The following is a 22,292-nucleotide window of genomic DNA, read 5'->3' as shown; positions in this document are numbered from 1 at the left end:
AGCAGGGGGTTGGACTAGAAGACCTCCAAGGTCCCTTCCAACTCTGTTATTCTATTCTATTCTAAAAGCATTGATGGCTTTGTGCAATGTACTACCAACAGTCCTCAACGTACGACCAAAGTTGAGCGAAAAATTTCTGTTGCTAAGCGAGACAGTTGTTAAATGAGTTTTGCCCCATCTTACAACCTTTCTTGCCATCCTTGTTAATTGAATCAATACAGTTGGTGAAGTAAATAATGAGGTTGTTAAGTGAATCTGGCTTCCCCATGGACTTTGCTTGTCAGACGATCACAAAAGGGATCGCAAGAACCCCAGGTCTGTTCTGGAAGACGAATGTAAAGATCAAAGACAGAAGAGGGGGGTGCATCCAGCGGTTAGGTTTCCAATATTCTTACCACCGGTTCGCCCTGCGCGCACACCTTCCACCAAAGCAGGCGCTTTGCTCGCTCGGTCGCTTTCCGCAAATGCACCCTGCCTCGAAAACGTGCCTAAATAGGACATCATAGAGCCGGGGCTATCTCTGCTACCGATTCGTCTGAACCGGCTGAATACTACCTTTGGCAGTGGTGGTTTTCAAATTTTTTTACTACCAGTTCTGTGGGTGTGGCTTGGTGGGCATGGCTTGGTGAGCGTGGCAGGGGAAGGATACTGTAAAATCTCCAGGAGAAGAATACTGTAAAATCTCCATTCCGTCCCCAATCCAGGGGAAGGATACTGCAAAATCCCCATTTCCTCCCGATCAGCTGGGACTTGGGAGGCAGAGAATAGATGGGGGCGGGGCCAGTCAGAATTTTTACTACCGGTTGTCCGAACTACTCAAAATTTCTGCTACCGGTTCTCCAGAACTGGTCAGAAGCTGCTGAATAGCACCCCTTTGGAGACCCATGCTCTAGCCAACATAAATGAACATCTGATGTTTGGGAATCTTTGCTGAGAGAGTGACCCTTTGGCCTTGATTGAGAAAATGTGGGTTGGTTTTGACATGTCAGCGTGAGATATGGATAACTCCTAGTCCATTGTTTTATACTTCCACATCTTAGTTCAAGGCCCAAGAATGTACAGTCAGTCCAATATGCCATTTGTCATGGAAATGTGGTCAGAGGCATGAGTCAAATACTTGTTCCTCTTAGACATTTCCCATTTGTGAGAATTTACATAAAATTCTCCTGAATTCCCAGATGATCTCTTGTGGCCTGGGCATAATTGCATCAGTTACAAAGGCAATAATAATAAAAAAAAATTCTTGTCCAAAGATCAGTCGTACAGCAAGATATAATCTGAAACATGTTTTCCTAAGAAATCAACAGGTTTCACAATTAAAAGTCCATATAACAGTATTTCAGTGAAAATCATAAATCAGTCTAGAAGAGTTTTTAAAAGAATAGGGCTTTACAAAACTACAATTGTCTCAGATTGGGTTAAAGATTAAAAGTCAAGTTAAAGGAGAACCAAGACATTTTTCAAATTTCCTCTCTAGAATGTATTTATAGGAGAAGAAGCAGAATTAGAGGCAGAGTTAAGAAAGTTATCAGTCTAGAGTCGTGATGGCGAACCTATGGCACGCATGCCACAGGTGGCACACGTAGCCATATCGGTGGGCACGCGAGCTCAGCTCTGGCGCACATGCACATGCCAGCCAGCTGATTTTCAGGCCTTCTGGGCCCACCGGAAGTAGAGAAACAGGCTGTTTCCTGCCTCCAGAGGACCTCGGGGTGGTGGTGGGTAAGGCCCGCCTTTCTCTCTCCCCAGCCTCCAGAGCCTTTCTAGGAGTCTGGGGAGGGCAAAAACAGCCTTCCCACCCCCCAGGAGGCCCTCCGGAGGCCAGAAATGGCCCATTTGCCAACTTTTGGTGGGACCGGAAGTCCCGTTTCTTGCTGTCCCCAGCCTCCAGAGCCTTTCTAGGAGTCTGGAGAGGGCGAAAATGACCTTCCCCACCTCCCAGGAGGCCCTCCGGAGGCCAGAAACAGCCCATTTGCCAACTTCCGGTGAGACCATCGCGTGCCAGGAGCAGGGGGAGGATGGGGGAGATCATGCACGGGGGCAGGGCGCATAGAATTATGGGTGTGGGCATGCACCTGCGCAACCCACCCACCCCCGCTCCTGGCACGCAATGGCAAAAAGGTTAGCCATCACTGGTCTAGAGTTATTAAGTTGTCCCAAGTGATGCAAATCTAGGCCTCCTTCAATTCCACTGACTTTTCTCTAGTACCTTTTGTAACCAGAAATCAACACTAAGTCAAACACGCACACAAAATCAACTTCGAATCGAAATATTTTTTTTTCTATCTTATGCTTCGATAAACTAATAAAATTTTGAACCTAATAATGAGGTGATAGGCAGGAGGAGTTGACTTCTATGTCTCGAGGGGAGTTTGCAAGGAATGGGAGTTTGGATCGGTGCCATCATGGACCTTAAAGACTTGGGTAGGATTGGGGCTCTAGCATGTCTGGAGAAAAAAAGGAGGGGAGAGAGAAAGAGGGTCTGTTTCTCAGAAGAATCTGGACCCCCTGTTGTTTTGCTGTAAAAGGAAGAACGCAGCAACACAGGAGAACATGAAAAGTCTTGTAAGAATGGCGCTGACTGTGTCCAAGTCTCGACTTCTGTCACTGTGGCAACATGGCATCCCCTTGGTTTCCATAGTTACCTTCACAGCTGCAGAACAAGCTCTAGATACTTTGGGGGAGGATTGAGGGGGTAGGGACTTATCACAAATGAGAGCCAATTTCAGGAGCCAAACAAGAGATAAGAAATACGGTAAGTAGTAGCGGATGCAGTTCATTGGAGGAAGACTAGGGCAATTCTGTAATCCCTCCTCTACGCATCCTACCTTAAGTAGGATGATGTTGGAACCGGTGTTGTGAAAATACGTGCTCTTCTTTCTCAATGCACAATGGCAAAGATAGGATGGAAATGAAAAGTATGTCACCCATGCCTGGGCAAATCTCAGAAACTAGAGAACGGGAGGAAAAGGGGAGCTGGTCATCCTTTGTTGATCCTGCCCCTGCGAAGGAGAAGATTGACCTTGAAAAATCGATATCTATAAAACTGAACTATTTACGGTACCTAAAGTGTGCCTTTTGCAAGGCTGTGTGTTTTCTCGTCGTGGAAATTTGTGTTACTTTGGCATTTAATTGGAGAAAGGGCATTTGTGTACAAATCTTGTCCACGTGGTCATAATTTACACCTAGTTTTCTAACTGAGTTAGACTACCGAATGGACAGGAAATATTCTCGAGAAGGACAAGTTTCATTTTTCCCATAACAATCTGGTAATGCCTGAATTCTAGAAACAGCTTGTTCGGTTCCTGAAATTGGAATCCCTTGGATCGCCTTAGGAATATGTTTTGGGGGGGGGGATCTGTTCTGACCCAGCTCCCCAAATACGACAAACCTTCTGTAGTTGAAGCAACTTTATTAGGAGCCCCGGCAGCCCCGGCAGCCCCGGCAAAAAGTTTCTCTCTCACAGCAGGCTAACAAGTCTGTCCAGCAGGGAGATGAATAGTTGTCTGCCACATCTATTCATCTCTGCCCCCTGCCTTTTATCCCCAAAGCTAGGGTGGGGCTTTGCTAGCAGCAGTATCTCTTCTGTCCCAAGGACCGGCCCATAGATTTCCACTGGTCTCCTCTCCTCTGCCTTCTGCGCATCCACATGTCGGGCACTGGACCCAGCTATTCCTCCTCTTCCTAATCAGCCACCTCCAGACCTGGGGGCTGTTGGCTCTCCATCTGAGGGCTGATGGACGGCTCAGGCTCCATCTCTCTCTCTCTCTCTCTCTCTCTCTCTCTCTCTCTCTCTCTCTCTCTCTCTCTCTCTCTCTCTCTCTCTCTGCCAGCTCCATTCCCTCTTCCCCCTCAGAGCTCTCAAGCTGCCTTGATGCTGACCTTCAAGTTTCCGAAAGATGCCCTAATTAATTCATGAGCCATAATCCAAACTTCAAAGGAAATATAGTCATTTATTAGGAGCAACATTCCGGCAATACTTGGATGCAGTTAGAACTGATCCCACGTAGATTTACGTTCCCCTATGACCCTGTCTCTCCCCTCCTCTCTGGCCATGTCATAAATCACATTCTCCAATTAACCACATTGGCCGGCTGTGAAACCTAACACCCTCCTTCTGATTGCGGTCAGGAAGAATGTATGGAATTCACTTCAGTTCTCCCTCCCTCCTGCTCATGGCAACTTGAAAGCTTTGCAAGATTCCGACGACGCCTCCTCATCTGATTCGGCTGCTGGAGGGGCCAGATCCTAAATTCAGGCAGTGCCCTGTTTTTATTACTCTTTTTATTTATGTATATTTATTTTTGTTTTTCCTTTTTTTTTTTTTTTTTTTCTCCTGCAGCTTGTGGAGAAACACTGCAAGACAGTCAAGGGAATTTCTCCTCACCTGACTTCCCCAATGGATATTCTGCACACAAGCATTGTATCTGGAGGATATCCGTCACACCGGGGGAAAAGGTAGATGCTGGTTTGGTTCCCCGCTTTTTTGTGAAATCATGCAAACCATTTTACAAAATGCTGGTCTTCCTGGTCTTCTTTGCCAGGAATGCTTTCTCTTGGGAATTATTGCCTTCAGGTAAAGCTTAAAAAGGTAAAGGTTCCCCTCGCACATATGCGCTAGTCGTTCCCGACTCTAAGGGGCGGTGCTCATCTCTGTTTCAAAGCCGAAGAGCCAGCGCTGTCTGAAGACGTCTCCGTGGTCATGTGGCCGGCATGACTCAACGCCAAAGGCGCAGGGAACGCTCTTACCTTCCCACCAAAGGTGGTCCCTATTTTTCTACTTGCATTTTTTACGTGCTTTCGAACTGCTAGGTTGGCAGAAGCTGGGACAAGTCACGGGAGCTCACCCCGTTACGCGGCGCTAGGGATTCGAACCGCTGAACTGCCGACCTTTCGATTGACAAGCTCAGCATCTTAGCCACTCAGCCACCGTGTCCCATTGAAGTTAGAGCCACCTAAAAGATGAACCAACGTAACCTAAGATCACCTTATTACAGTTTAAACTGGGTCTGTCAATTCGGATATCTACTCTCCTCTTTCCCCCCCCCCCCCAAAAAAAAGCTGTTGCAGAGAAAAGTATCCTAATGTACTACAGATGTTTTGCACCATAAGCCCCAGTCAGGATGGCAAATAGCAAGAAATGACAGGAGTTGTTCAAAACATACGGAGGACATCAAGTTCCCGTAATCCCAGTCCCTTCCTCTCTTAATCCATTTTTAATATTGCTTCTGGTATCATGTTTCCTCATCCTATTTTGAGAACATAGGGGGGGAAAAAACCAGAGAAACAGCTGGAGGCAGTTCATCATCCTGGAATATAAACCTATTGTAATATTGGGAAGCCAAGATGTCAGCTGCTTGCCATAGGAAGAAGGGTTCAAATCTACGTTAGCATATTTCATAGGGTTTCTCCCCCCCCCACATCATTAAAAAGATGTGTATCTACATCATCTTTTCAAAATTCGAGTAAGGAGAAGAAATAACAGATGCCCTATTGCCATGATGGCGGACCTATGGCACGCGTGCCACAGGTGGCACATGGAGCCATATCGGTGGGCATGTGAGCTCAGCTCCAGCACGCATGTATGTGCTGGCCAGCTGATTTTCAGACCTTCTGGGCCCACCGGAAGTCAGGAAACAGGCTGTTTCTGGCCTCCGGGGGGCCTCCCAGGCGGGTGGGGAAGGACATTTTCGCCCTCCCCAGGCTCCTAGAAAGCTTCTGGAGCCTGGGGAGAGTGAAAAACGGGCCTCCTGGTCCCACCAGAACTCAGCAACTGGGCTGTTTCCGGATTCCGAAGGGCCTCCAGGGGGGTGGGGAAGGCCGATTTCGCCCTTCCCAGACTCCTAGAAAGGCTCTGGAGCCTGGGGAGGGTGAAAAACAGGCCTACTGAGCCCACCATGTCATTGTGTGCCAAAAGCGGGGCGAGCGGGGGGGTCGCGTACGCATGCATGGGGTTGGGGTGCATATAATTATGGTTGGGGCACATGTGTGCGCAGTGCCACCGCGTTCCCCCTGCTTTTGGCACGCGATGGCAAAAATGTTAGCCATCACTGCCCTATTGCATTCTGTCAATACTTGATGAAGATAGCAGACAGTAACTAACATTTTCTCTCCTTAGGTTCTTCTGCCATATTTACTATCTCATGCGATGTTGTAATGTAATTCATCGGTATTATCTCTGTTTTCTCTGGCTTGGGAAAGAATATTCTTTCTGGAAAAGCATCCAAGTCTTCATGTCAGGCAAATTCTGAATCAAGCCTAGAGATTTGGGACCATTTTTTTAGATTACGGAGTCTAAATTACTGCTAGTTTGGCACAGCTTAACTGTCTGGCTCAGGAATGTCTCCAGCCAACTTGTTTTCCACACGTAACAAAAGAACATGCAGGTAGTCCTTGACTTGAACCTCAAATCTCTGTTGCTAAGCAAGACAGTTGTTGTTATGGCCTGCCAGCAGCCTGCGCGGATCATGGCTGATCCCGACGACGAGGCTGGTGTGGGGTCGCGCCAGCAGCTCGCGTCGGACAGCGAGGAGGCTGAAGAGGATGTGGTGCCAGAGGCAGAGACTCAGCCAGGGCCTTCAGAACCTACAGAGGCTCCTTCAAGTGGAGAGAGCGAAGTGGAGGAGCCTTTCCTCAATGCTCGAGCACGCAGGGCTGCCAAAAGGCAGGAGTGGCTACTAAGGAGGAGGAGGTCTCCTCTAGAGTAAGGTTGGAGGATAATTGGCCACTCCCTTAGCCTATTTAAGTTGCACGCAGTTAGTAATTTCTTGCTGGAAACAACGTGTAATTATTACAGAGCATTTTGGAGAGTAAGTGTCTTATCGTATCTTGTTTTCTGGGCTGGTTACCAACCTTTGCCGGACTTTGTTTATTCTTGGTACGTTATAACTTTGATAAGGACCGTTGGTGTGTGTCACAATCCTTGGAAATCCGGAGCTGGGGCAGAACAGTTGTTCAGTTAATTTTGCCCCATTTTACGACCTTTCTGGCCTCAGTTTTTAAGTGAATCACTGCAGTTGTTAAGTTAGAAACACAGTTGTTAAGTGTGTCATCAGGACTTATGTCTGTGATGGGCAGGCCCCCTTACGGGTTGTAAGTCCAGGGCTGCTTGTACTTTACTACATTTTGGCATAGAAGAGGAATGCTATTTAGGAGTTGGAAAGCAGACTGTTAAAGGTGTAAGAGATGAACCAGGCTGAGCCTGAGGGAGGGGTCAAATGCGTCATCAGTCACAGATCCCTTGGCATCCACAAGAAATCATTCCCCCCACCTCCTGGAATTCCTTATCTGCCGCCAAATTGCTTTGACTGTTAGTAGTTCAGATTCCTGCCGACAGTTTAAGCTCGCGTGTCAGCTTTGGAAGCCATATTAGGCCGGAAGCTTCCATGCTGCCACCTTCTCATGTGTGGGAAAAGTAGGAGGGGGGATTTAGTTGCCACCTTCTCATGTGTGGGAAAGTAGGAGGGGGGATTTAGTAGAGGGGTTGTCTGTAGACATAATAGTATTCTTCCTATCGGTCAAGGTGAGGCTGATCCTGCATCTGGAGAAGGAGTGGTCAGAGTGATGTCTCGAGATGGGACGGCGGTTGATTGGAGCATGTGATCAACTGAGGAGTGAGGGGATGGTTTTGGGGGGTTTGATTTACTGAGGTAAAACCCAGACCTCTCAGATTCGGGTTTTCTCAGATATGCCAGTTTACCTATTCTAGTAAATAGAACTTTGAAAAATGTTTGCTTCAGAGTCTTTACTTGTTGTGGCCCGTCAGTGGCCTGTGCGGATTGTAGCTGATTCTGACAGCGAGGAGGCTGGTGTGGTGTTGCGCCAGCAGCCTGTGCAGCTGGCACTCGAGTCAGACAATGAGGAGGCTGGAGAAGATGTGGTGCCAGAGGCAGGGATTCAGCCAGGGCCTTCAGAACCTCCAGAAGCTCCCATAAGTGAAGAGGAAGAAGAGGAGGAGCCTCTTCTCGATGCACGGGCACGCAGAGCTGCCAAAAGGCAGGAGTGGCGCCTCAGGAGGAGGTCTCCTCAAGAGTAAGGCTTGGGGCTAATTGGCCACTCCCTTAACCTATTTAAGGAGGAACACCGACTGAAGCAATTTGTAGGGAACAACTTTAGTTCACTCTACTTCACGTCTGGATTCTCTGCAAATTGCTTCTGGGCTTTCTGCCAACCTTAGTAAGATTGTGATTACTTTATCTTTGGTTTCTTGTAGGCTGTTAAGAAAGTTTATTAACAGCCTTTGTTTTGAAAAAGACTGAGTTATTTTAGTAAATTAAGTTTTGTTCAAACTTTGTTTATTTGGACCTGGGGGGTTTTCTGGAACGCTGACATTGCGATCAATCTTTATATCCATTTTAACGATCTGGGTCTGGTGATTTTTCTGGTGCTTGACAAAACGTGGCTTATGTTCCTCAAAATGGTAACTCGTGAAAGAAATAGAAAATATGTAGTGTATGCCAAAGTACTATTTAGGGCCTGCTTCCTGCTCAGGGTGGTATAACCTCTTGTTGCTTTCCAGATCATTCTGAACTTTACATCCCTGGATCTATACCGCAGCCGGCTTTGTTGGTATGACTACGTGGAGGTGAGAGACGGATTCTGGAGGAAAGCTCCCCTACGAGGTAATCAGCGAGAACGTATTGGTGGTCGTACATGTGGCCAAATCTCATTGAGGAACATATTTAACAATCAAAACATCTCCCAGGCTCATTGATTGACTTCCTTCCCCTTTGCAGAACCCAGTTGTGATGTTGTGTGTGCTTTTTTCAAGAGGCATATGGACTTTCTGGTTTTTCTTTGAAGACATTTCGCTTCTCACCCAAGAGGCTTCTTCAGCGTCGTCAAAGAAAAACAAGGAAATCCAGTTGTCTCTTGAAAAAGCACCTTTGGGACATTCTGGAGGTGTAACATTTTTATTTTATTTTTTTTACAAATATTAGGCTGTTGGTTTGAGCTCCGAGGCTGGCAATTTGGTTCCAAACGTTTCGTCACCATTCGAGGAGACGTCGTCAGTGCGCTTTGAGTTGAAACGCACTGACGGCGTCTCCTCGAATGGTGACGAAACGTTTGCAACCAAATTGCCAAGCTCGGAGCTCAAACCAGAAGCCTAACTACCAACCCGAGCTATTAATATTCAAACTGGTTTGCAAATATACTTTGAATTTTGGGGAGATGATCCTGGTTCCAAGATTCCACTTACAGGAAACTGTATCGGGGAGGAAGAAGTTAGCTGATCAGAACAAAAATACATGCTGTTCTTCAATCAATGCTTTGCCGTGAAATAAATAATAAATCATCATAATAAACCCACACAATGATGTGTGTGTGTGTATGTTTTTCTCTAGGTAGATTCTGTGGAAATAAACTCCCGGATTCTATTCTCTCCACCGACAGCCGCCTTTGGATCGAATTCCGCAGCAGCAGCAACTGGGTTGGCAAAGGATTTTTTGCAGTCTATGAAGGTACCTTCTACCGCTGCACCATAGAGAGTATTTTAACTTACTGCACCTGTGTATGGTTTGCCCGTTGCACAGTGGCAGATAGGACAGCGCTCCAGAGGGTCAACGTCATTGCCCAGAGGATCATTGGCTGCCCTCTCCCCTCTTTAGAAGAGCTTTATAGCTCCCGCTGCCTTAAGAAAGTTCAAAACATTCTGAAAGATCCATCTCATCCTGAGCACGCTTTTTTTTTTTTTTTTTTGGAACTATTACCATCTGGCAGACGGTACAGGACAATAAAGACAAGGACAAATAGGCTAAAAAACAGCTTCTATCCCAGAGCAGTAACTATATTGAATTCGACGGTATAGTGCAATATTAATGCAATATCAGGGATTTTCAATTCAACTATATAGAATGTGAAGGTTGTGTGTCTTATGTTTTATTTTTATAGTTATAATGTACAGGTTATAATGTACACTAATGTAATATTTGTTAATATGACAGAAAAGGCATTTTAGAAGGGAGTTAACGAATAGCTGCACAATGCCTTCTAATGGTTCCTCTTAAGCAACTTCTGTCTAAAACAGGGGTGTAAAACTCTATTGCATCGAGGGCCGTATCAGGGTTGTGTTTGATCTCGAGGGCCCGGGTGGGCGTGGCAGGCTCTACATCACTCGTGTTGGGGGCACCTGTTGTTGTGGCCCCGCCCTCTGAGCCTATCTCATCGGAGGAAGAAAGCTCCGAACATGAGGAAGAGGAGTCAGCCAGGCCTCCCTCTCCAGGCCCCTCCCCTCTGGCACTGTCTCAGGTGCCGGCCGAGGGAGAGGAGATTAGCCAGGAGCCAGGTGTCTCGGATGAGAGCGAAGGAGAGCCGTCATCCCTGGATGCACGCCAACAAAGGCGTGATAAACGGTTGCAGCAGTTAAGGAGGCGCGCTAGGGATTAGAACTGAGTCACTGGACCACACCCCAGAGACTATATAAGAGAGGGTGGTGGCTGGTAAAACCCCGTGACGAACAAAAACGAACTTTGGCTAGTCATTTGAACAACGTCTGAAGCTGCCGAAAGGGATATTGTTTTGCTGGACTATTTGCAATGCGTATGTAATTTTATGTTATCTGTTGCAGTAAAGCTCTTGGCAGACGGTGATTATATTACTGCCAAGTTTGAGATAACGACCTATGTGCGTGCCAAGTACTTTCTTAACCCTCGGCTGGCTGTGTTTGTGTGTGTGTGTAGACGGGGACAGATCATAAAGCTATCAATGCAATAAATATTTTTCTTCCAGCCATCTGTGGAGGAGACATGAAGAAAGACAACGGGCACATCCAGTCTCCCAACTACCCTGATGACTATCGACCCAATAAATTGTGTACTTGGAAGATTACTGTTTCGGAAGGATACCACGTAGGCCTCACGTTCCTGTCCTTTGAGGTATCAGAAGAAATTCCCACAGCGTTTTAACATTTGCGCTAAGACTACCACACAGGGGTGAAATCCAGCAGGTTCTGACAGGTTCTGGAGAACCGGTAGTGGAAATTTTGAGTAGTTTGGAGAACCGGCAAATACCACCTCTGGCCGGCCCCAAAGTGGGGTGGGAATGGAGATTTTGCAGTATCCTTTCCCCCAGGAGTGGGGATGGAATGGGAATTTTGCAGTATCCTTCCCCCAGGAGTGGGGATGGAATGGGGATTTTGCAGTATCCTTCCCCCAGGAATGGGGAGAGAATGGGGATTTTGCAGTATCCTTCCCCCAGGAGTGGGGAGGGAATGGGGATTTTGCAGTATCCTTCCCCCAGGAATGGGGAGAGAATGGGAATTTTGCAGTATCCTTCCCCCAGGAATGGGGAGAGAATGGGGATTTTGCAGTATCCTTCCCCCAGGAGTGGGGAGGGAATGGGGATTTTGCAGTATCCTTCCCCCAGGAGTGGGGAGGGAATGGGGATTTTGCAGTATCCTTCCCCCAGGAGTGGGGTGGGAATGGAGATTTTGCAGTATCCTTCCCCCAGGAGTGGGGAGGGAATGGGGATTTTGCAGTGTCCTTCCCCCATGAGTGGGGTGGGAATGGATATTTTGCAGTATCCTTCCCCTAGGAGTGGGGATGGAATGGGGATTTTGCAGTATCCTTCCCCTGGAGTGTGGTGGGAATGGGGATTTTACAGTATCCTTTCCCCAGGAGTGGGGAGGGAATGGGGATTTTGCAGTATCCTTCCCCTGCCATGCCCACCAAGCCATGCCCACAGAACCGGTAGTAAAAAAAAATTGAAATCTACCACTGCTACTACACCGTAATATCAAAAAGGGGTTTAGTTTTATCTCATTTATAAACACAGGCAAGGCCACAGCCAAACTGGCTGAGCATTCAGTGTGTATTACATGGGCCTGGTGGCTCAGCAGACTGATAGCATTGTGATTAACACCAGCTGTCTGCAATTAAAGTAAGATCGAATCCCGCCAAGGTTCAAGGTTGACTCAGCCTTCCATCCTTTCTAAGGTAGGTAAATTGAGGACCCAGTTTGTGGGGGCAATAAGCTGACTTTGTATAAAATATACAAAAGTATGAAGGCTATTGCTTATTGCTTAACGCACTGTAAGCCGCCCTGAGTCTCCGGAGAAGGGCGGCATATAAATCAAATTTAAAAAAAAAAATTTACATGAATGAGCATATTTTTGAAAATGCAAACAGGGAGGAAAGCTAACATTAATTATAACTGGAGCTTCAGGAGACCGAGGAAAAGAGACTCACATCCCTTTCTTTAAAAATGGAAGGACGATGCAGAGCTGGAGAGAAGCAGTAGAATGCAGGCAGTCCTTGACTTATGACCAAAACTGAGCCCCAAATTTGCCTTGCTAAGCAAGTCGGTTGTTAAGTGAGTTTTGCCCCGTCTTCCTTGCCACAGTGGCTAAGTGAATCACTGCAGCAGTTGTTAAGTTAGTAACACAGTTGTAAAATGAATCCAGCTTCCCCCATTGACTTGGCTTGTCAGAAGGTCACAGAAGGTGACCGCGTGATGCTGGGATACTGCAACCATCATAAACATGAGCCGGTTGTCAAGCACTTGAGTTTTGATCACATGACTATGGGGATGCTGCAAGGGCTGTAAGCAGTGGTGGGATTCAGCCAGTTCGCACCTATTCGGGAGAACCGGTTGTTAACTTTCTAAGCAGTTCGGAGAACCGGTTGTTGGAAGAAATTTCCTTTTGTTTTTTTCCACTTTACAGGGCTAATCCTGTAAGGAAGGCAGGAAGGAAACGTTCTGGTGTTGTTTCTAGCCTAATCTTTATTGCCCTGCTTACAGAAACTGCCTCTCTGGTTAACCCTTATTACATTGTAACAGCTAAGGTGAAGCGCCCATCGACCTGAGTGACATTGAGTTGGCCATGCCCACACGGTCACATGACCACCGAGCCACGCCTACCCAGCTGGCCATTAAGGCAGAGAACCGGTTGTTAAATTATTTGAATCCCACTACTGGCCATAAGTGTGAAAAACGGTCATAAGTCACTTTTCCCAGTGCCACAAACAGTCACTAAATGAATGGTGGTATGCTGAGGACTACCACAAGGAGGTAGCCCTCTCTAAGCGGTTTATAGAGTCAGCCTATTGCCCCCAACAATCTGGGTCCTCATTTTACTGACCTCAGAAGGATGGAGGGCTGAATCAACCTTGAGCCTGGGGAGATTTCAACTGCCAAATTGCAGGCAGGCAGCAGAAGTAGCCTGCAGTACTGCACTCTAACCACTGCGCTGTTCTGTCCCCATCCCACACACGCACCCCCACAGACGGCCCGGAGTTAATAAGCCACACGACAAAAACTTTGAAGATAAAGCTGGCAGCAACCCAGTGGCTTTACTCACACAAAACAAAGATTAGACTGCAAGCATTCCAATAAAGCAGGCAAAGTTTCAGCAATACAAGGATTAGTCCAAATGTAGTCCGACAAGGCAGGCAGAAGTCCAGTAACGCAGAGATCATGGATTATTTCTAGTTTTTGCTCATCACAAACTGAACTAGCCACCACACCCACATTTATACCCTGTGGGGTGTGGTCCAGTGACTCAGCTAATCTCTGGCACGTCTTCCCCTCTGCTGCACACGCTTCTCCCTGCGCCGCTGTCAAGTATCCAGCCAGCACTTATCTCCTTCGTCGCTGTCCACCTGTGGCTGCAGGGACATGCTTGGCTCTGGGCCTATCTCTTGGCCTTCGGTGTCCTCCGGAGGCATTGCCAGAGAGGAGGGTCCTGGAGAGGGAGGCCTTGCCAACTCCTCTCCCTCACTCTCAGAGTCTGCATCTGTCGATAGCTCAGGCTCAGGCAACGGAGCCACAACATGCGCTACCATGGCTTAAAATAGATTAAGGTGCCACCAAGAGCTAATAGACATTTTCAAAAAGAAAACTCAGCACTCGTATCGAGATGTCCATGTCCTTCTCTCTTTTTTTCCACATCTCCGCAGATCGAGCGCCACGACAATTGTGCTTACGACTACCTGGAGATTCGGGATGGCAGTTCAGAGTCAGACCCTGTGATTGGAAGGTATTGTGGTTATGACAGGCCCGACGATATCAAGAGCACCTCCAACAAGTTATGGATGAGGTTTGTGTCCGATGGGTCCATCAACAAGGCTGGCTTTGCGGTTAACTACTTCAAAGGTAGGGTATATAGAGCTTGTATTATTCAATGCAGGGTTAGATAATCTTTTTTTTTTTCCAAAGAAGTTTTTATTTTTATTTCTCATAAACATATTTAGATGTACAATCTTTTATCCATCATTTTCCATTCATCTTTTAACTTTCATTTTTAGTTGTTCGGGGCTACTCTTTCACCATTTACCCTTCTTTATTTTGCCACCTTTTCTTCTTCTCCTTCCCTTCTCTTCCTTCCTCTCTCTCTTCCTACTTTCTTCATTCTTCCTCTCCTTCTCTTTCCTACTTCCCCTTTCCTTCCCCCACTCCAGGGGTGAAATCCAAAATCTTTCCCTACCGGTTCTGTGGGTGTGACTTGGTGGGCGTGGCAGGGGAAGGATATTGCAAAATCTCCATTTCCACCCCACTCAAGGGGAAGGATACTGCAAAATCTCCATTCCCTTCCCTCCTGGGAGAAGGATATTGCAAAATTTCCATTCCCACCCCACTCTGGGGCCAGCCAGAGGTGGTATTTGCCGGTTCTCTGAACTACTCAAAATTTCCACTACAGGTTCTCCAGAACCTGTTAGAACCTGCTGGATTTCACCCCTGCCCCACTCCTCTCTTCTTTCCACCATTTCTGACCCTCTCTCCTACTCCTCTTTCCCCTCCCTTGGGTTGGATAATCTTTGGATGAGCAGCACCCGCACTTTATAGCTTTACAATTGCGGAGAGGGCAACGCTATCTGACAAAGGATTGATGCAAAGTAGAGAGGATTGTGTCATAGAGAAGTAGTGTCCAGATTGTCAGGTTTCGATGTCATCTCAAATAAATTGCACTCCCAAACAATTAATCTTTGCTGAAATATTCCATTTATTGAGTACGACAGATCTAACCCTGACTTCGTCGTAGCCGATACTAACCCTCTGACCCCCAAACCCTTCCCTTTCCGTTCCCCAATTCTCATCTTCTCATTGGCCATCTTCCAAGTCAGTCTCCCCAGCTTCTGATCTCACCCCACAGGAATGTTCCCCCCACCATCCCATCTCTTAGGGGATATTATCTACAGAGAAATAAGTAGGTGAAAAGTCAAGCCTCGTCTTTTTATGGCAGCAGCAGAATGCTGACACAGATCTTCTGATTTACACACCCTTGGGTGATAAGAGGAGAAGGTGGTAACATTATATTTTTTTGTTCTAAAGCAGGGGTGTCAAACTCGATTTCATTGAGGGCCGCATCGGGGTCGTGTTTGACCTCGGGGGGCCGGGGTGCGCGTGGCCAGCCTGACGTCACTCATGTCGGGGGCGCCTGTGGTGGCCTGAGCACTCTGTCAGCGGAAACAGGCTCCCGATCTCCGTTTTTGGTGGGGATGTCCTCCTGCAACCCTCTGCCAGCGGAAACAGAGCTCGTCGAGCTCTGTTTTCGCTGGCAGAGGGTTGCAGGAGGACATCCCCACCAAAAACGGAGATCGGGAGCCTGTTTCCGCTGGCAGAGTCCTTTGCTGTTTCCAGAGTGGCCCTGTGGGCCACATCTAAGCACCCCGCAGGCCCGCAGGCCTTGAGTTTGAGACCCCTGTTCTAAAGCCTAATTAGAAGGATAAGGTCCCGTACCTCGCTGGAAGCCAAACAGAGCAATGAGAAATGGCAGTCCTCATGAGGATTGTTTCTGAATGGGGTTCAGAAGCTCAGGTTGATCATCCCGGTGAACCAAAAGAAAATATTTGAATTTTAAAGTAAGGATGGGCAATGCTTTGATGGCCAACGGCCGTGGAGGGCCTGAGGACCATAGCAGATAGGGTGATACCATGGTGTGGGAGATCTAAACCTGAGGTAGGCTGGCTATTTTTCCCCCTATTTTTGTCCCAAATGTGGGACAAAAATAGGGGGAAAAATAGCCAGCCTAGCTCAGGTTTAGATCTCCCACACCATGGTATCACCCTATCTGCTATTATTATTATTATTATTATTATTATTATTATTATTATATTATATTTATATTATTTTTATTGATTGATTTTTATATGCCACCCTTCTCCGGAGACTCAGGGCGGCTTACAATGCGTTAAGCAATAGCCTTCATACTTTTGTATATTTTATACAAAGTCAGCTTATTGCCCCCACAAACCGGGTCCTCATTTTACCCACCTTAGAAAGGATGGAAGGCTGAGTCAACCTTGAGCCTGGTGAGAATTGAACTCGCAGTAATTGCAGGCAGCTGGATGTTAAATACTGCCTTAGTAGGAGGCATTAGCCTCCTACGCCACTCAGGCTCCTTTTTCCAAAAGGGAACCGGAGTTCCTTGTTTTGTTTTGTTTTCTTCCTTTGAAAACATTTCGCTTCTCATCTAAGAAGCTTCTTCAGTTCTGGCTGAATGGTGGGGAATGGAAAGATTCAAGCTTCTCAGTCAGAACTAAAGAAGCTTCTTGGATGAGAAGTGAAATGTTTTCAAAGGAAAACCAAAACCAAAAAATCCAACTGCCTTTTGGAACAACCATGATGTGGATGATTAAGAATTTCCATACACGCCCCCCCCTTTTTTTTTTGGGAAGAGGTTTCTTTCCTTTTTTTTTAAAAAAAAAAAAGCAGTATTCATGCTATTTTAGCCTTATGAAACAGTTTTCACATACATCCGGTAGAAAAATGCTAGGGAACCACAAATCAACATTGCAGTCAGAGAGAGCCCTTGAGGCCAATTCGTGGGTTGTGTCTGACCTTGGTTTGAAAGCAAGGCAATCCTGAGCAATGTTTATAATGTAACATTATAAAGTATTAGTACCACTTCATAAGACCTTGGTATGGCCACACTTGGAATATGGCATCCAGTTTTGGTCGCCACGATGTAAAAAAGATGTAGAGACTCTAGAAAGAATGCAGAGAAGAACAACAAAGATAATTAAGAGTACTGGAAGCTCAAACATACAAAGAGCAGTTGCAGGAATTAGGTATGGCTTAATAGCAGTGACTGCAAGAGGGATCTTGGAGTCTTAGTGGACAACCAACTAAATTTGAGCTAGCAGTGTGCAGCGGCAGCCAAAAAAGCAAATGCAATCCTAATTTGAATTAAAAGAGGGATGCAATCAAAATCAAGAGCCTTGGTAGTACAAGGGTTTAAGGCACCCTGTTATTAAGCTGCTTAAGACCAGCTGCCTGCAATTACTGCAGGGTTCGAATCTCGCCAAGGCTCAAGGTTGACTCAGCCTTCCATCCTTTCTAAGGTAGGTGAAATGAGGACCCAGTTTGTGGGGGCAATAAGCTGACTTTGTATAAATATACAAAAGGATGAAGGCTATTGCTGAGCACATTGTAAGCCGCCCTGAGTCTTCGGAGAAGGGCGGCATATAAATCAAATTAAAAAAAAAAAAAGTGAGATATTAATACCTAAAGCTCTAGTAAGACCACACCTAGAGTACTGCATCCAGTTTTGGTCACCACACTATAAAAAAGATGTTGAGACTCTGGAAAGAGTGCAGAGAAGAGCAACCAGGATGATGAGGGGACTGGAGGCTAAAACATACAATGAATGTTTGCAGGAACTGGGCATGGCTAGTCAAGTGAAGAGAAGGACCAGGGGAGACATGATGGCAGTCTTCCAGTATTTGAGGGGCTGCCACAGAGAGGAGGGGGTCAAGCTGTTTCCCAAGGCACCTGAAGGCCAGACAAGGAATAATGGATGGAAACTGAACAAGGAGAGAGTCAACCTGGAAATAAGGAGAAACTTTCTGACAGTGAGAACAATCAACCAGTGGAATAGAAGTTGCCTTTGGAAGTTGTGGGAGCTTCATCACTTGAGACTTTCAAGAAAAGATTGGACTGCTGTTTGTCAGAAATGGTGTAGGGTCTCCTGCTTGAGTGGGGGGTTGGACTAGATGACCTATAAGGTCCCTTCCAACTCTGTTAATCTGTTAATAGGTACAGTTTAATGAAAAGAATTACTAGGCATGACATGACAGCAGTGTTCCAATATCTCAGGGGCTGCCACAAAGAAGATGGGGACCAACCTATTCTCCAAAGCACCCGAGGGCAGGACAAGAAGCAATGAATGGAAATTAATCAAGGAGAGAAGCAACTTCGAACTAAGGAGAAATTTCCTGACAATAAGAACAATTAATAAGTGGAACAACTTGTCTCTAGAAGTTGTGAATGCTCCGGCACTGGAGGTTTTTAAGAACAGAAATAGTATAAGGCAGGGATCAGCAACCTGTGGCTCTGGAGCCGCATGTGGCTCTTTCATCCCTCTGCTGCGGCTCCCTGTTGCCGGGCGGCTCCACAATTAATAGGGCTTTCGGTTAGGACCGGTAGAGGAAAAAGGACGCCGTGCTAGGAGGAGACTCTATGGTGCGGGAACCGCACTTCCGGTCAGCTCCAGAATTGAATGGTAGGCTTCCGGTTAGGACCTTTGTGGCTCTTTGAGTGTTTAAGGTTGCCGACCCCTGGCATGCAAATTCCCAAATTTCCAGAATAGTCATCTGGTTTGAGACTTCTGGTCCCAACACAACTGAAAGATGCCAGATGAGGAAGACACTAAGGCAAGGATATCCAAGCTTGGCCACTTGTGGACTTCAACTCTCATGGTTGGCTAGGGAAGTCTAAGACTTCAGGTGACATAAATCCCCACGATGTAAAAAAGATGTGGAGACTCTAGAAAGAGTGCAGAGAAGAGCAACAAAGACGATTAGGGGACTGGAGGCTAAAACATATGAAGAACAGTTGCAGGAACTGGGTATGTCTAGTTTGATGAAAAGAAGGACTAGGGGAGACATGATTGCAGTGGTCCAATATCTCAGGGGCTGCCCCAAAGAAGTGGGAGTCAAGCTATTCTCCAAAGCACCTGAAGGCAGGACAAGAAGCAATGGGTGGAAACTAATCAAGGAGAGAAACAACTTAGAACTAAAGAGAAATTTCCTGGCAGTGAGAACAATTAATCAGTGGAACAACTTGCCTCCAGAAGTTGTGAATGCTCCAACACTGGAAGTTTTTAAGAAGATGTTGGATAACCATTTGTCTGAAGTGGTGTAGGATTTCCTGCCTAAGCAGGGGGTTGGACTAGAAGACCTCCAAGGTCCCTTCCACCTCTGTTATTCTGTCAAATGCAGGAGTAGACAAACAGGGAAATATTTCTATTCGCAGGACTGCTTGTATTGAGCCACTGGGGGGCAGACTTAACACGGGAAAAATGTAGTTTTTTTCCGACTCTGCTAGGGATATCACCCTTTTACTGCATTCCCTAGAAGCAGCTTTTTTTGTCTGTTTCCAGAACTGAGTCTTGTTTTGCACAGCTGGCCATATAATCACAATCCATCTTTCTTCCTAGACCATGGGGATTTGATCCTCCTTCTCTTCCACTCTTTTTTCTCTTTCTCTCTCCATCAAAATAGCCCCCTCTTGAGCTCACCGTGATGGAAAGCAAGGAAAGTAGATTATTCCTGCTGAGGCTGGAAACAGAATTAAAGTGAGGCCACCAAGTCTTAGCCTACGGCAGAAGCCACAAAAAAAAAAAAAGAAATAGATTGAAACTTCACTGCTTTTGTCATTCCAGAAGTGGATGAGTGCTCACGACCAAACAACGGCGGATGTGAGCAGCGTTGTGTGAATACTCTGGGTAGCTACAAGTGTGCCTGTGAACCTGGCTATGAGTTGGCTCCCGACAAACGCAAGTGTGAAGGTAAGCAGTTTAGAAAGCATCTGTTCGGGTTCCAAGAATGTAGATGCCCTGTTTCCCTGAAAATAAAACCTATCCCGAAAATAAGACCTAGCATGCTTTAAACCTGTGCACCTAATATAAGCCCCCCAAAATAAGACCTATCCCGAAAATAAGACCTAGGATGTTTTATACCTTTTACTTTACTTTACTTTATTTTGGATTTATATACCGCCCTACTCCCGAAGGACTCCTTTGTGGCTTTTTGAGTGTTTAAGGTTGCCGACCCCTGACCTAGAAAGATGTTTACATTGACCTTCTAATGAAGAACCTTTTTTTAGAGTAAAATCTGAAAACCTGCATAGCCTGATTTCAAAGCTTAGCCTCCTGAAAAATCTCACCAAACCTCACTGAATATGAAAAGAAACCTCTAGAACAGGAGTCTCCAACCTTGGCAACTTTGAGACTTGTGGACGTCAACTCCCAGGAATTCTGGGAGTTGAAGTCCACAAGTCTCAAAGACTCCTGTTCTAGAATGAGAGTCTCCAACCTTGGCCACTTTAAGACTGGGGAGTTCTGGGAGTTGAAGTCCTGGCTAGAGAATTCTGGGAGTTGAAGTCCACAAGTCTCAAAGTTGCCAAGGTTAGAGACCCCTCCTCTAGAATGGGAGTCTCCAAACTTGGCAACTTTAAAACTGGGGAATTCTGGGAGTTGAAGTCCTGGCTGGGGAGTTCTGGGAATTGAAGTCCTGGCTAGAGAATTCTGGGAGTTGAAGTCCACAAGTCTCAAAATTGCCAAGGTTGGAGACTCCTCCTCTAGAATGGGAGTCTCCAAACTTGGCCACTTTAAGACTGGGGAATTCTGGGAGTTGAAGTCCACAAGTTTCAAAGTTGCCAAGGTTGGAGACCCCTGTTCTAGAATGAGAGTCTCCAAACTTGGTCACTTTAACACTGGGCAATTCTGGGAGTTGAAGTCCATAAGTCTCAAAATTGCCAAGGTTAGAGACTCCTCTAGAATGGGAGTCTCCAAACTTGGCCACTTTAAGACTGGGGAATTCTGGGAGTTGAAATCCTGGCTAGGGAATTCTGGGAGTTGAAGTTCACAAGTCTCAAAGTTGCCAAGGTTGGAGACCCCTCCTCTAGAATGGGAGTCTCCAAACTTGGCAACTTTAAGACTGGGGAATTCTGGGAGTTGAAGTCCTGGCTGGAGAATTCTGGGAGTTGAAGCCCACAAGTCTCAAAGTTGCCAAGGTTGGAGACTCCCTCCTCTAGAATGGGAGTCTCCAAACTTGGCCACTTTAAGATTGGGGAATTCTGGGAGTTGAAGCCCACAAAACTTAAAAGTCACCAAGGTTGGAGACCCTGCTCTAAAAGAAGGCAGTTTGGTGATGCTTAGTGAAGAAATCTGATCGCCTTCATTTTCTCCTAGAATTTGAAATCCACAACTATGGACAACCTTCCAGGCATGAGATTGATTCAGCCTTCATGTTCGGTTTTGTATTTTGCAGCTGCCTGTGGCGGGTTCCTCACCAAACTCAATGGCTCCATCACAAGCCCTGGATGGCCGAAGGAATATCCGCCCAACAAGAACTGTATCTGGCAGCTGGTGGCACCCACTCAATATCGCATATCCCTGCTATTTGACTTCTTTGAGACAGAAGGCAATGACGTGAGTGTTGTCCTTTGGAAAGAAGGCCCTATGTTAGCACAGATAGATAGTGTTCTGACCCAGCCTTGCCAGAATCAGACTCCTTGTCCTGAAAAAACCCTTTATTTAGCTACTGAGAATTCATGTCATTCACACACAGAAAAGTCCAGGCGATAATCCTTCCAAGGGTTAATTGTAATAACAGACCTCATCAGTCCTTGGATAATTGCCAGGCCGAGGGTTTCCAGTCGCAAAGCTGGAAATTACGGTAATTCCTGGAAAGAAGTCTCTGAGGCACAAACCACGATAAGCAAATCTTCCGAAAGAAATACGAATGGTTGTCTCCTGCAACCACTACTCCCCTTTTGCGTCTATTTATTCCCCAGCCAGGGAGGGGCCATTCAGTGTCCAGGTGTGCTTTCTTCCCGAGTCGGCCCCCTGCTCCTCAGTTGTTCTCCTCTCCTGACAGCTCTGCACATACGCGCATCTGGAACAGGCCCCAGCTGTTCTTCTTCCCCATTTATCTCTGACTCTGAAGGCAGCTGGGAAATGTCGGATGGCCCTGGCTCTGTCTCTGCTTCCGACACACAGCATCTATCAGAGCCTTCCCCAGACTCCAGGACTGGCCCAAGTTCCTCCCCAACCTCCTCGTCCTCCGAGTCTGATGCTCCACTGGCAGCTGGCGGGCCACAACAGATATCTCGGAACTCTTGAGCTGCTGTGGATTTTCAGTGATGGATGATGGGATGCCCATTAAATAAACAATATGGAAGATGTAGTGCCTTGGGGTTTTATATTGCTTTCTGAAGGTAGAAGGAAGATTTATGAACAATATTATTCTGCAATAGCAGGATAGTCATCAAAACAGCTTTACTTCCATATGCCCTAGATCAGTGTTTCCCAAACGTGACCCTTTGAAGATGTATGGACTTCAACTCCCAGA

At 46.5% G+C, this 22,292-nt stretch overlaps 1 protein-coding gene across 2 annotated transcripts in view; it reads left to right on the top strand.

The window, feature by feature from the left end:
* The window catches only part of BMP1 (bone morphogenetic protein 1), a 178,710-nt gene that overhangs the window by 127,623 nt on the left and 28,795 nt on the right, over positions 1-22,292 (top strand). For both annotated transcript variants that reach the window (XM_070952211.1, XM_070952212.1), the window contains exons 8-14: positions 4,343-4,458; positions 8,519-8,621; positions 9,345-9,461; positions 10,729-10,874; positions 13,896-14,091; positions 19,601-19,726; positions 21,210-21,370. In XM_070952211.1, the coding sequence (XP_070808312.1) occupies positions 4,343-4,458; positions 8,519-8,621; positions 9,345-9,461; positions 10,729-10,874; positions 13,896-14,091; positions 19,601-19,726; positions 21,210-21,370 (965 nt within the window). The remainder of the gene's footprint in view (positions 1-4,342; positions 4,459-8,518; positions 8,622-9,344; positions 9,462-10,728; positions 10,875-13,895; positions 14,092-19,600; positions 19,727-21,209; positions 21,371-22,292) is intronic.

Source organism: Pituophis catenifer, unplaced genomic scaffold (genome assembly GCF_029215685.1).
Source record: "Pituophis catenifer annectens isolate HBS135680 unplaced genomic scaffold, rPitCat1.0.hap2 SCAF_12, whole genome shotgun sequence".
Classification (NCBI taxonomy): domain Eukaryota; kingdom Metazoa; phylum Chordata; class Lepidosauria; order Squamata; family Colubridae; genus Pituophis; species Pituophis catenifer.
This window is presented reverse-complemented; position numbering and strand designations above follow the sequence as displayed.